General features: G+C 39.3%; 1 protein-coding gene across 2 annotated transcripts; it reads right to left on the bottom strand.

The window, feature by feature from the left end:
- Positions 1-7,387: 7,387 nt before the first annotated feature.
- On the bottom strand, positions 7,388-14,688 carry LOC113038194 (calcium signal-modulating cyclophilin ligand). 2 transcript variants are annotated; one of them, XM_026195449.1, is made up of 4 exons: positions 14,441-14,688; positions 9,029-9,384; positions 8,874-8,939; positions 7,388-7,783 (listed from the first exon to the last, which is right to left on the bottom strand). In XM_026195449.1, the coding sequence occupies exons 1-4, from the start codon at positions 14,586-14,588 to the stop codon at positions 7,592-7,594; spliced, it is 762 nt and encodes a 253-aa protein (XP_026051234.1). In that variant the 5' UTR covers positions 14,589-14,688; the 3' UTR covers positions 7,388-7,591. The 2 variants fall into 2 exon arrangements, with proteins under 2 accessions (XP_026051234.1, XP_026051235.1); XM_026195450.1 differs by having other exon boundaries at positions 9,029-9,381.
- Between the last annotated feature and the right edge of the window lie 753 nt (positions 14,689-15,441).

Genomic DNA, 15,441 nt, shown 5'->3' with positions numbered 1-15,441 from the left:
GATGTCTAAGTGGTGCCCACAGAATAACATAGGTTTCATAGACAATTGGACGAGCTTTTGGGGCAGACCTGACCTGTTTAAAAGAGATGGTCTTCATCCCTCCTGGGGTGGTGCCGCTCTTCTGTCTAGAAATATGGCAAAGAGTCTTAGTGTTAATACTTGACTAACTGGGGCCCAGGTCAGGAAGCAGACAGACTGGCTAAACCGACCGTCTGCTAGCTGCCTCCCGTCACAGAGGTCAGTTAATTCTCAGCACATAGAGACTCTTTCACCTAGATATCACACTATAGAGACTGTGTCTGTTCCCCGAACTAGAAAATACAAAAAACGTCCAAACCAAGTTAAGGCTAACAATTTAATTGAGGTTCAACAAATAAAAAACAAATGCAATATGGATAAACAAATGATAAAGCTTGGCTTATTGAATATCAGATCCATTTCTACGAAAACACTTTTTGTAAATAATATGATAACTGATCATAATATAGATGTGCTCTGTTTGACAGAAACTTGGCTAAAACCTGATGATTACATTATTTGAAATGAGTCCACCCCCCAAGATTATTGTTATAAACACGAGCCGCGTCTAAAAGGCAAAGGGGGAGGAGTTGCTTCAATTTATAATAACGTTTTCAGGATTTCTCAGAGGGCAGGCTTCAAGTATAACTCGTTTGAAGTGATGGTGCTTCATATAACATTATCCAGAGAAACCAATGTTAATGATAAATCCCCTGTTATGTTTGTACTGGCTACTGTATACAGGACACCAGGGCACCATACAGACTTTATTTTACATCCGAGTTAGTTCTGGCTGCAGATAAAGTTTTAATAGTTGGTGATTTTAATATCCATGTCGATAATGAAAAAGATGCATTGGGATCAGCATTTATAGACATTCTGAACTCTATTGGTGTTAGACAACATGTTTCAGGACCTACTCATTGTCGAAATCATACTCTAGATTTAATACTGTCACATGGAATTGATGTTGATAGTGTTGAAATTATTCAGCCAAGTGGTGATATGTCAAATCATTATTTAGTTCTGTGCAAACTTCATATAGCCAAAATTGTAAATTCTACTTCTTGTTACAAGTATCGAAGAACCATCACTTCTACCACAAAAGACTGCTTTTTAAGTTATCTTCCTGATGTATCCAAATTCCTTAGCATATCCAAAACCTCAGAACAACTTGATGATGTAACAGAAACTATGGACTCTCTCTTTTCTAGCACTTTAAATACAGTTGCTCCTTTACGCTTAAGGAAGGTTAAGGAAAACCGTTTGACACCATGGTATAATGAGCATACTCGCACCCTAAAGAGAGCAGCCTGAAAAATGGAGAGCAGCTGTAGGAAAACAAAACTAGAGGTATTTCGTATTGCTTGGCGGGAAAGTAGCATATCCTACAGAAAAGCATTAAAAACTGCTAGATCTGATTACTTTTCTTCTCTTTTAGAAGAAAACAAACATAACCCCAAGTATTTATTCAATACAGTGGCTAAATTAACGAAAAATAAAGCCTCAACAAGTGTTGACATTTCCCAACACCACAACAGTAATGACTTTATGAACTACTTTACTTCTAAAATTGATACTATTAGAGATAAAATTGCAACCATTCAGCCGTCAGCTACAGTATCACATCAGACAGTGCACTATAGACTCCCTGAGGAACAGTTCCACTCATTCTCTACTATAGGAGAGGAAGAATTTTATAAACTTGTTAAATCATCTAAACCAACAACATACCAACTATACCATTTAAGCTCCTAAAAGAGGTGCTTCCAGAAGTCATAGATCCTCTTCTGACTATTATTAATTCCTCATTGTCATTAGGATATGTCCCCAAAACCTTCAAACTGGCTGTTATTAAGCCTCTCATAAAAAAAACACAACTTGACCCCAAAGAACTTGTTAATTATAGACCAATCTCTGTATCCTCACAATTATATTCCTTCTTAGAGAAAAATGGTATATGTGAGGATTTCCAGTCAGGATTTAGACCGTATCATAGTACTGAGACGGCCCTCCTTAGAGTTACAAATTATCTGCTCTTATCATCTGATCGTGGGTGTATCTCTCTATTAGTTTTATTGGATCTTAGTGCTGCGTTTGACACAATTGACCACAGCATTCTTTTGCATAGACTTGAACACTTTGTTGGCATCAGTGGAAGTGCATTAGCATGGTTTAAATCGTACTTATATGACCGCCATCAGTTCGTAGCAGTGAATGAAGATGTATCATATCGATCACAAGTGCAGTATGGAGTACCTCAAGGCTCAGTTCTAGGGCCGCTACTCTTCACGCTTTATATGTTACCCTTGGGAGATATCATCAGGAAACATGGTGTTAGCTTTCACTGTTATGCTGATGATACTCAGCTCTATATTTCCTCGCGGCCCGGTGAAACACACCAATTTGAAAAACTAATGGAATACAGTCAATATAAAAATACTGGATGACGAGTAATTTCTTACTGCTAAATTCAGAAAAAACAGAGGTGTTAATTATAGGGCCTAAAAGCTCTCCTTGTAATAACCTAGAACACTGTCTAAGTCTTGATGGCTGTTCTGTCAATTCTTCGTCATCAGTTAGGAACCTAGGTGTGCTATTTGATCGCAATCTTTCCTTAGAAAGCCACGTTTCTAGCATTTGTAAAACTGCATTTTTCCATCTCAAAAATATATCTAAATTACGGTCTATGCTCTCAATGTCAAATACAGAAATGTTAATCCATGCATTTATGACTTCAAGGTTAGATTATTGTAATGCTTTATTGGGTGGTTGTTCTGCACGCTTAGTAAACAAACTACAGCTAGTCCAAAATGCAGCAGCAAGAGTTCTTACTAGAACCAGGAAGTATGACCATATTAGCCCGGTCCTGTCAACACTGCACTGGCTCCCTATGAAACATCGTATAGATTTTAAAATATTGCTTATTACTTATAAAGCCCTGAATGGTTTAGCTCAGTATTTGAAAGAGCTCCTTTTACCTTATACTCCTCTACGTCCGCTACGTTCTCAAAACTCAGGCAATTTGATAATACCTAGAATATCAAAATCAACTGCGGACGGCAGATCCTTTTCCTATTAGGCGCCTAAACTCTGGAATAACCTACCTAACATTGTTCGGGAGGCAGACACACTCTTGCAGTTTAAATCTAGATTAAAGACCCATCTCTTTAACCTGGCTTACACATAACATACTGATATGCTTTTAATATCCAAATCCGTTAAAGGATTTTTAGGCTGCATTAATTAGGTAAACCGGAACCGGAAACACTTCACATAACACCCTATGTACTTGCTACATCATTAGAAGAATGGCATCTACGCTAATATTAGTCTGTTTCTCTCTTGTTCCGAGGTCACCGTGGCCACCAGATCCAGTCTGTGTCCAGATCAGAGGGTCACTGCAGTCGCTCGGATCCAGTATGTATCTAGACCAGATGGTGGATCAGCACCTAGAAAGGACCTCTACATCCCTGAAAGACAGCGGAGACCAGGACAACTAGAGCCCAGATACAGATCCCCTGTAAAGACCTTGTCTCAGAGGACCACCAGGACAAGACCACAGGAAACAGATGATTCTTCTGCACAATCTGACTTTGCTGCAGTCTGGAATTGAACTACTGGTTTCGTCTGGTCAGAGGAGAACTGACCCCCAACTGAGCCTGGTTTCTCCCAAGGTTTTTTCCTCCATTCTGTCACCGATGGAGTTTCGGTTCCTTGCCGCTGTCGCCTCTGGCTTGCTTAGTTGGGGTCACTTCATCTACAGCGATATCATTGACTTGATTGCAAATAAATGCACAGGCACTATTTAAACTGAACAGAGATGACATAACTGAATTCAATGATGAACTGCCTTTAACTATCATTTTGCATTATTGAGACACTGTTTTCCAAATTAATGTTGTTCAGTGCTTTGACGCAGTTTTGTATTTTGTTTAAAGCACTATATAAATAAAGGTGATAGATTGATTGAAAACTGAACGTGTGTCAGGATTTAATGCCTTCCGTCTTAAAAGGACAGCTTTCCAAATTAAATACCTATCTGTCATTAATTTTAACCAACAAAAGATGTTAAATAAATGTATACATGTTAAAGCGTAACTAAACCCCTGGTCAGAGCCTGACTCCACCCACTGGCAATTTTTTAAAAATGCTGAAAAGTGGGCAGAGCACAGCGGAGATAGAGAGGACGAACCGGGGGTGGGGCTGAGTGGGTGGGGCATGAACCTGAGACCCGCAGTGACGGATTAATTGACAGCTGCTGTCAGACTCACTAAAATGGAGAGTGACTGTAGTGACGCAAGTAGCTTTGCAACAGAGCGTTCATCTGACATAGAGGACTTTTCTCGCCCACCTTCACTTGAAGTGGAGGATGTCGAGATGTATGTGGACACAGGGCCATGGCCTGAGCCATATCAATTCGAGCCTCTGGCTCAAAGTGTGGTCTTAACTCCCGCATCGCGATCGGCAATGCGTTGCTTTTCAGTGCGAGCTTTGTGGAGAAGCCCATTTCCACCTCCATTGTGTTGGAGAAGAAGACCCACGTAAAATGGAATTGGCACACTCCAGCTATATGCGGGATGTGTATGCAACCACTGGCACCTAATTTTAAAGTCTGCTGGAAAACTATGCAGTCCAGCAGTGCTGCCGCAACCAGCAACACTACACCTACATACCATCCTGACCACTGTATTAAATACAGATAAATCTACGCCAACTTGAAGCTATCCTAACGTATGCAATACCAATACCATATGCTACCAACTAACTATGCTTGTAACAATACTAACATTACACTAACAGCTATGCTAATTAACTACATAGGCTACACAAAATAATCTAAACAACTAAAGTTATATAAATGCTATGCTAAATATGTGCTATAATACTCTATCCTGGTTGTTTTCGCAATTAATAGTCACAATTCCAACTCCTGACTTACTACTAGTAGTAGTAGTGATTTACAGGATGGTTTTATACTGCCAAGGGCTGGTGAGCTGGAAACTGCTTATGTCACCTGCCACCGCAAACATCCAATAAGAAAATTCAACTGCAGTAGCCACCGTTCAACCTGAAGAGGGCACCACTCTCTCTCTCTATATATAATATTTTTATACGTTGCCCCTTTTTTAACTTCTGTTAAAGGGGTAGTTCACCCAAAAATGAAAATTGTCATAATTTATTCAAGATTTTCCAAATTCAGTCTGTAGGAGCCATTTATATATTCACCTTGTCTGGATCGGTTAATATTGCTATTATTATTCTAGCCACTGGGTGAGAGTGTTGCACTGTGTGACACGTCACTGGGAGCTAGATATATTTACAGGTGTTGCAATTAGTTAGGAAAGGGTGTGGATGGCAAGGAACACACGGTTCTTATCGTAGCCGTGAGCAGTCAGGTTACCAACAGCACGACAGCACTTTAATATTCAGCACTGGGTGAAATATCATTTTATGTAAATTATCCCTTTTTTACCTTCATAATAAACGGGAACATCACCCAGAGAGAGCTAATGTTTGGACTAAGAATTTCCTGCTACGCGTTGAGAACACCATGCCATCTATGCCGAGGCTTATAGGATAGCCTCAACACAGTCCTTGATTCAAATTTCTCATAAGCTTAATTGATTTGGTCTAAAGAGAGAATAATTAATGATCATTTTAATTTGAAAACTACATTTAAAATAGCTACCAAAATAAATTTTAGTAACTACAGTTTGGCTAAAACTATTGATTAAATGACTAAAAGTTGACAAAAATGCAATGACTTTTCGTAGACTAAAACTACATTAAAACTATGAAAGACTCAAATGACTAAAATGTGATTAAGACTATTAAGCATTTTCGTCTCATTTTCGTCTTTTTTTCTGTGCTCCTAATTTGTATTCACATTTAACTAGCATCAGAAATGCTCGTTGAAATAAAAGTAAGCGTAGAGCCCTGTATAGTGAGTATGGCGCTGCTCTGGGACGGATGAGTATGAGGCTGAGAGGGGAAATCACTTTATACTCACTATAGAAAACTAGACTACAACACTGGATCAGTCAGAAGGACACACTGATGTTTTTATTGTTTTAGCAATAGCTTCTCCCTCGACCGGTACATAATCAAATATATTATTACAATCATTCAAGTTCTTACCTCATCTCATACTACTGAGAAAAACAAAGACACTGTCACACATTAGATATCAATGTTACAGCATTATATAAACATGATCAGAAACAACACGCTACTAAAGTTCATCTCCCGTCCAAAACAGCAGAACAAAACGGCATTTACATTAAATTAAATAGACATCAATAGATCACAGATCATGCAGATCAGCATGAATAATGTCTGGTAAACTCGTTTGTGCAGCTCTATAACACTAACTTCTCTAAATACAAAAGCAGCGTGAAACAAAAACACTCACAACATCAGCTCACGATGAAGAACGACTACAGAGCCGTTCAGAACTACAGCAAGAAAAGTGTGATAGAAACAGAAGAGAATCTGGGGTTCCCTTAGTGATCAGCTCAAGACTTTAACAAATCTAGTAAGATTAGGCTGGTTTTGTTGAGTCATGGTTGGACAAACAACAAAAGAGCATGAAACCTGCATCAAATTCTACTCCAACATTAAAGAAATAAAAAGAGGAGCTGTTGAGATTCATTTCAGAAAGGAGAAGATGGACAAGGGTGAACTGGATCAGGTTATGATGGGAAATAACCAAAAGGAATAATTCAGCTAAAAATGTAAATGTGCTCACCCTCAGTTCATCCAAGATTAGGGTGAGTTTGTAGAAATGTAGCACTGCATCAGTGTCTCATCAATGGATGCTCAGCAGTGAATGGGTGCCGTCAGAATGAGAGTCCAAACAGCTGAGAAAAACATCAAAATAATCCAAAAGTAATCAATGAAGATGTTTTTTTAGGGCCGTAATGGAATGTAAATGCTCTTGATCTGTGCAGATTTCTCTCCTGATTCAGACCAGAACACTTTTTCACTGGATATTCTTATTATGTGATTATAGACTCTATGTGTTTGAGTGTGTTTATGTGTTTAATGTTGGATGTGTTTCAGGTTTTGTCTTCTCCAGATGTTCACTGATGGACTGGAGTGCTGTGGATTATTGTGATGTTTTTATCAGACTCTCATTCTGACGGCACCCATTCACTGCAGAGCATCCATTGATGAGACACTGATGCAGTGCTACATTTCTACAAACCTGATGAAGAAACACACTCATCCGGATCTTGAATGGTCTGACGGTGAACATGTTTTCAGCTAATGTTCATTTTCAGATGAATTATTCTTTAATGGTCCAAAAAAGATAGGCTTGATTTTCTTTGTATTTTGTTGTGAAATACGATGCAGACATTTTCGCTTGATATTAGAGCATCAGGGCTCTCTGCTCAGACCTTTACTAGTTTCACAGTGGTCAACATGAACATCTCTAACATCTCTGAACACTACATGAAACAGGACTGGAGAAGGACGTTAAAATGAGGAACAGTATGTCGGCTGAGATGCAGGAGCTGCGCAGTTTCATGGCCAGATGGGTAACAGAAGATGAAGGACTGTTGGATCTTCAGGACGCGTCGCAGCCGAAGAGCAGCAGTAGCTCGTGACACGTGATGAAGGTGAAGAAGTAGATGCAGAGGTCAGAGAAGACGTCGCTCATCTTCCTGTAGGTGTCCATGGAGCGGCTGATGACTTCAGCGGGGATCCCTGACAGCAGGAGCGCGGCCGTCAGCATCGTGGTCTGACTCTTCTTCTCCACCTGAGGAGCCCACCACACACAAAACACTGACTCTTCAGAGAAGTGCACGGAAACACTGAGAAACACACTCTAGATTCTCCAGTCCATCAGTCCCAGCAGGATCCAACAGCCCGGAGCAGTTTGTGTTGTTCTGGAGTGGAAATCCACCGATAATCATAACGTTCTCATGTAATCAGTGCCAGTACGAGCACAATTAACTCTACATATCTTTAACTAATTTCTGAACTTGTGATCCTGATCTCTCAAGCAGCAGAGAAATACTCAGAATTCTGCTTTGCTATAATGTTGTTTTTGGCCTTTTTTTTTTTTTTTTTTCTATTTATAATGGCTTTTTTAGTGATTTAAACAACTCATTTTTAAGCAAATACATAGATAGTTCATATATTTATTTAAATCTAATTTACTGGTAAAGTCAGGCATTACTAGGCAGCATTACTTTAGTATCTTTGAGATATTGTTATGGTAATTTGTAACTTTTTTTAAGTTTAAAATGATTTAACTTAATTTTGACATTATTTCAAATAACAAATGTAGTTAGACTTTATTTTAAGGTGTGCTTGTTAGTGTAATTATACATTATGTACTGAGTAATATCAGTTTACTACATGTACTTTACTATATGGTTAGGGTTAAGATTTGGCTTAGGGTTACTTGTACGTAATTATGCATAATTTATTGTTGTTATTATTATTATTATTATTATTATTATAAGTATATGTAACGTGTAACAAGGACACGTTAAAATAAAGTGTTACCAAAAACAACTTACCCAAAACACATGATATTCAGTATAACATACAGTAGGTTAATAGCATCATTAGCCTCTAGAACCTTCCACTAAAATAAACCAGGTGTTAGATCGCTGGCACAGCTGCGTGTCTCGTGTCGTTCAGACACAAACATCTCTGCTCACTTTACTGTAACCCTGTAACATCAGCGGCGGCAGGATTCATGGAGATTTATTTGCTAATACTGCTCTGCCCAGTTGAGATTTTGAGATTGTAAAAGTGTGAAATCCTTGCAGGGCTGGTTAACTAGAAACATGTTTTACAGTTTAATTTACTTCATCAGAGCCAAAACAGAGACCAACCTTTGGGAAGTATTTGTGCAATCCCATGAAGCCCAGCTCCAGAGTGAGGAACGGTGCGAAGATGGACTGAAAACACAAGAGATGGAGTTAGGATGAGCAGAATCTCATGCCTGCGTCTGCGTCTGCATCTGCGTCTGCGTCTGTGCAGCACTCACCAGATACTGGCAGACGAAGATGCGCACGAAGATGGCCAGAGTGATGCTGCAGACGAGCCGGAAGAGACTGAACGAGTCCAGCTCCTCCTCGCCGCCGCCGTCCTGAGACGTCTTCTCTGCAGACAGCTGTCCTCGCAGCTTCATGGCGTCGTCGAAGCGGGACAGGTACTTCTGCAGACCCCTGCGAGGAGACGCCGAGCGCTCGTCTGCTGCCAGCCGCTGCCGGACCTCCTCAGACGCCGCTTCATCCGAAACGCTCCCCAGAGACTCGGACAGCAGCGGAGACAGCCTCTTGGAGGAGCAGGTCTCCATCCCGTCCAGATCCAGCTGCAGACGCGGCTCCAGGACTCTGGCTGCTGGAAACACACGAGTCTGTGAGCAAACAACTTACAGACATTTACATTTAATCATTTAGCAGACGCTTTTATCCAAAGACACTGAGGACAATAGAAGCGATCAGAAACCGCAAAAGAGCAATGATATACAAGTGCTATAACAAGTCTCAGTTAGCTTAACACAGCACACGTGTGTGTGTGTGTGTGTGTGTGTGTGTGTGTGTGTGTGTGTGTGTGAACCTGGAGCACAAAACCAGTCATAAGGCTCAATTTCTTTTTATATTTGAGATTGATACGATCTTAAAGCTGAATAAATGATCTCTCCAGTGATGTGTGGTTTGTTCGGAGGACAATGTTTGTCTGAGATACAACTATTTGAAAATCTGGAATCTGAGGGAGCAAAAAAATCTAAATATTGAGAAAATCATCTTAAGTTGTTCAAATGAAGTTCTTAGCAATGCATATTACTAATCAAACATTACGTTTTAAAATATTTACGGTAGGAAATTTACTAAATCTCTTCATGGAACATGATCTTTACTTAATATCCTAATGATTTTTGGCATAAAAGAAATATTGACCCATAGAATGTATTGTTGTCTATTTCTACAAATATATCTGTGATACTGATGACTACTTCTGTGCTGCAGACACACACACATATAACTAACCAAAATATGTGTGTGTATGTATGTAATTAAATTAAATTAAAAAAAATAATTTAATTACATTTGTGCATTTAGCAGACGCTTTTATCCAAAGCCACTTACAGTGCATTCACGCTATGAGTTTTTATATATCATGTGTTCCCGGGGAACCGAACCCCCAACCATGCACTTGATAACGCAGTGCTCTACGAATTAAGCTACAGGAACACTATATATAATACATATACACATAAATGCATACACACAGTATGTATATATACACATGTATGCATGTATGTGTGTGCATATATGTGTGTGTGTGAGTGAGTGATTGTGTGTGTGTGTGTGTGTGGGCATGTTTTTGTGTCATATCAGGACACAACTCTGTATAATGACATGGGTATGACACAGGTATTACAAGGAGAGGGTGACTTATGAGCGCATAACCCATGTCCCCATTTTTCAAAACACTTATAAATCATACAGAATGAGTTTTTTTGAGAAAGTAAAAATCACAAAGTTTCCTGTGAGGGTTAGGGTTAGGTGTAGGGTTGGTGAAGGGCCATAGAATATACAGTTTCTACAGAACAAAAACCATTACACCTATGGGAGGAACACACTTTACACAAAAACAAACATGTGTGTGTGTGTGTGTGTGAGTGTGTTAGGGCTGGTAATTTAACACGTTAATTAGATACATTAATTATGGAGATTAATGCATTTAACGCACTTGCCCCGCTCCAGACCTGTGTGGATCATCTGCTATAGAGCATCACAGTCTCGCTCACAGCCGGTGCCGGAAGTAAGAATTCAATACAATTTCTCCATTGAAGGTTGGGGTATAAGCCATGAAAACGTAACCATACATGGCAGACCTAAAACCAGCTACGGCTGTACTAAGCAATTGTATATGCTCATATAAACGCCAAAAGTTCATGGGGCACTAACCTTGTTTTGAGATAAATGCCTTTTATTTGCGATGTCTTGGCTAAGTACTTTATTACCCACAATCCTGAACAATCCCACAATCCCACAGTGATGCATCTGATTGGTGGAGCTCGTGTAACTGTCTGGTTAAACCCCGCAAAGACTGAAGATCATTAATAAAAAATAAATAAAAACCTGTGTTGCGTTTTTGCACGGTAGACTTATCAGTGCACTCACGATCTCCTTGGCTGCCATCATGGCTTTTTTCAAGGAGGAAAACACAAGTGTTCAAAGGGGTGAAAAGCACTTCAGATCGGGTCATGTAACGGTAGTTGAGTGTAGAGTGTTAGAGGGCAAAGTCCTTTCAGGCAAGTCGTGCCACTCGTTGTTTCGTTGTGAAAGAGAAGCTACTTTGTTAGGTTTCCCAAAAGAGGACACATCTAGAAATCAGTGGTTATGGTGTTATTTTAACACTGTTCCAGAACAGTTCAACCCAAATATTCAGATGTGTGCGGCACACTTTACAGAGGACTGTTTCCTGTGAGAGTAGATTACAATGCCGTCTGTGTTTCTAAAGTGGGGCAGTTTCTACTTTGCAAGGACAGTCTGGCGCTTCTAACTCGGTTAGTTTCATATGTAAAGGATTTCCCACTGATGATTCAAACATGGGTTTTGTAGTGTAGTGTGAGCTTGTTTTTGTTTCTCAGATCACAAATGCAGACATGGTTTTATGTTTACGGAGCATGATACACAACACAACACAACACGTAAAAACACAGAATGCTGGGTACACACCAAAAGATTTTTTGGTAGCACTTTATTTTACGTTCCTGTTCCTCATGTAAATACTATGTATTTATTATGGCAATTACAATAACTATGTAATAACTAGGTACAAACCCTGAACCTACCCCTAAACCAGGGGTGCTCAACCCTGCTCCTGGCGATCGACTGTCCTGCAAAGTTTGGCTCCAATCCTAATCAAACACACCTGCCTTTAATTTTTAAGTGAGCCTGAAGACCTTAATTAGTTGCTTCAGGTGTGTTTGATTAGGATTGGAGCTAAACTTTGTAGGACAGTCGATCGCCAGGAGCAGGGTTGAGCACCCCTGCCCTAAACCTAACCCTACCCCATGTAGTTACCTTGTGTTACCAGAACTTTCTTAGATAAATACACTGTAAGTACACTATAAGTACATGTTAGTACACGTACTGTAAAATAAAGTGCAACCGATTTTTTACATCTTATAAGATTTTCAAAATGTGATAGACCACAAACATGAGGATAGAAAAATCCTAGATTTAACCGTTTGGCTGCTATAGTGTGTGGTGTGCCATGATGTGATAAAGACAACACACCACACACAAACAGATGTTCATCCTCGACTGTGAACACACGAAACCTCGCAAAATCTCACGAGACTTCAGAATAAGCATGGCGGACGATATGCAGGAAGAAATTGCAATAATAGTGTTTGGAATGATTTTTACAGTTAATTCACGGAAAAATAAAGAAAAGGGTTTGGGTGAAGTCGTGGAGACGGCGGGGACAAGTTACAGAGTGAGCTAGAGGTGAGCAATGGTCACAAAATCACACAGAGATGTTTTTTTTATTATTGTTGTTCTCCGGTCTCTCTTGGAAAAAAGATTTATTCTCTTTGAAATTGCCTTATTAAATAAACATTAAATAGTTGCTTTCATACTCTGAGTTTCTTACAGTCCACGCCTGCTTCCGTCTTCCATCTCACGTTCTGATTGGACATTGTTTTGTGTCGTGATCATCTCCAGAGCGTGTGTGTTTGTCCTCGGGGATCCTCCACACATCAGTTTAAAACGATTCAGTTTGGTTTGGTGAACTGGTTCAAAAAGATCCGTTTACATCGAATGATTCGTTCACAAACTGCTTTGTTTTGAACTCTCTCACACAGACATGGAAGAGAAGACAATGATGAATAAAGTCGTAGTTTTTGCTATTTTTGGACCAAAATGTATTTTCGATGCTTCAAAATATTCTAACTGACCCTCTGATGTCACATGGACTACTTTGATGATGTTTTTCTTACCTTTCTGGACATGGACAGTAGACCGTACACACAGCTTCAATGGAGGGACTGAGAGCTCTCTGTGTTCCGAAGATAAACGAAGATCTTACGGGTTTGGAACGACATGAGGGTAAGTTATTAATGACATAATTTTCATTTTTGGGTGAACTATCGCTTTAACACACCTCACACCAAGGGAACATCTGATAAGATCATCTGTAGAACCATCAAGAGAATCAGACAAAGATAGGATTTTCTGATGGGGCGAAATCAGCCCGATTATTTTTTGGTGTGTACCCAGCATAAGTCATTATAATCAGTAATTATGTTCCCACTGGATGCAACAAATGCCTCGTTTGTAATTGGTTTAATTGTTTTTGTCTCGTCACACCGGGACACACACATCACAGTACGGTGAGGGGCGTAACATTTCTGTCACATCACAACACTCAGGACAGCTGGCCAATCAGAGCACACCTCGCTCTTCAGACCGATGAGCTTTGGGAAAATTGATGTGTTTCAGAGAGGGTTACAGAGGAGCAACAATAATGTACAGTATGTGGACGTGTTTTTTTTTTAACCGTAAACCACATAAACACATAACATTACACCAAATACACAAAATTATGTTCTTTTTATCAATGTCATTTGATTTTAATCATATCATATATAATAAAATATAATCTGTTGTTACTACTGTAAATATATATTCAAGTATTATTGGATTCTCCTTCAGTGCTTTCAGAATCATTACTTATTAAAATGATTTTGTTTCTGTATTTTAATGACAGTATATTTACTGAATAAAAATATTTTTTAATATAACATTTTTCAAAATAAGTTGAAAATAGTACCAATTTTACTAAAGTGATTGTTTCGAACAAATATTAACTTAGACATTATTAAAAAGAACCGTTATTTAGCGTAAGTATTTGTCTCAGCGTGTTTGGGGTTAAAGGCCTCTCGTGCTACTTCCTACATTTATACGATTTTTAATAAACAACTGAAATTTATTTATTTTCACACTAAATCTGTTGCTCCATTATTATGGATTACAGACTCTGTATTTGAGTTAAAAACATTTTAATGATGGATGTGTTTCATCTTTTGTCTTCTCCAGATGATAACTGATGGACTGGAGTGCTGTGGATTATTGCGATGTTTTTCTCAGCTGTTTGGACTCTCATTGATGCAGTGCTACATTTCTCCAGAACTGATGAAGAAACTAACTCATTTTACCCTCGGATGAAACGGTTGAGAACACTGTAATATATGCGCTAAGAAACATTACACGAGAATACAGATGCAATATGTGTCTGTGACGAATCTAATGGTGATGAATCGTGTGATTCTGGAGCATCAGATGTAGTCGGTTTTAGGGCCACTACATGATGTGAATTATATGAGGGGCGATGTTAGTTCATGCTCTTCATGATAAGTGTTCATCGCGTTAACACTCACCATCTGCGTCGCTCTTACTGAAGCCCACGATCTTCTTCATGCGCTGCTCGGAGTTCAACAGAAGCTTCCTCCTGCGGATCTCCGCGCGTCTCTGCGCCGCGTTATTCTGCTGCTGCGCCGCGCTCTCTGCCTCTTCGCTCGCCTCCATTACTCCGATCACTGAAGAATATCAGAATATCTGTCAGCGGTTGCTGTCTCTCTGTGTCAATATATTATTATTATTGATGGGGCGGGGCCTCACATAATGTGTGTCCACTACGGATGACGACACAATTTCAAAATAAAAGTCGGAGGTCATCGCCGTGACGTTGCAAAACTGTGTGTGTGTGTGTGTGTGTGTGTGTGTGTGTGTGTGTGTGTGTGTGTGTGTGTGTGTGTGTGTGTGTGTGTATAAATATATTCCATTTATTGCTACTGAAGTGTATTAAACATTACATTATGTCAAAGTTTCCAAAACCGGAGTACATGAAGGAACAGCAGGGGGTTGTGAGTTTAAAGGGGCGGTTGATTGTGATTTAACTTTTTTAACATTAGTTTGTAATTTTACTGTTTGAGCATAAACAATATCTGCAAAGATAAAAACAATTTAAATGATTCCAACCCCCAATATTACTGGTATAAACATGAGCCACGTCTAAGAGGCAAAGGGGGAGGTGTTGCTTCAATTTATAACAATGTTTTCAGGATTTCTCAGAGGGCAGGCTTCAAGTATAACTTGTTTGAAGTAATGGTGCTTAATATAACATTATCCAGAGAAACAAATGTTAATGATAAATCCCCTGTTATGTTTGTACTATCTACTGTATACAGGCCACCAGAGCACCATAGAGACTTTATTAAAGAGTTTGGTGATTTTACATCAGAGTTAGTTCTGGATGCAGATGAAGTTTTAATAGTTGGTGATTTTAATATCCATGTCGATAATGAAAAAGATGTATTGGGATCAGCATTTATAGACATTCTGAACTCTATTGGTGTTAGACAACACGTTTCAGGACCTA

This window comes from Carassius auratus, chromosome 21, assembly GCF_003368295.1.
Source record: "Carassius auratus strain Wakin chromosome 21, ASM336829v1, whole genome shotgun sequence".
Classification (NCBI taxonomy): domain Eukaryota; kingdom Metazoa; phylum Chordata; class Actinopteri; order Cypriniformes; family Cyprinidae; genus Carassius; species Carassius auratus.
The sequence above is the reverse complement of the archived record's forward strand: the minus strand, read 5'-3'. Positions and strand labels throughout refer to the sequence as shown.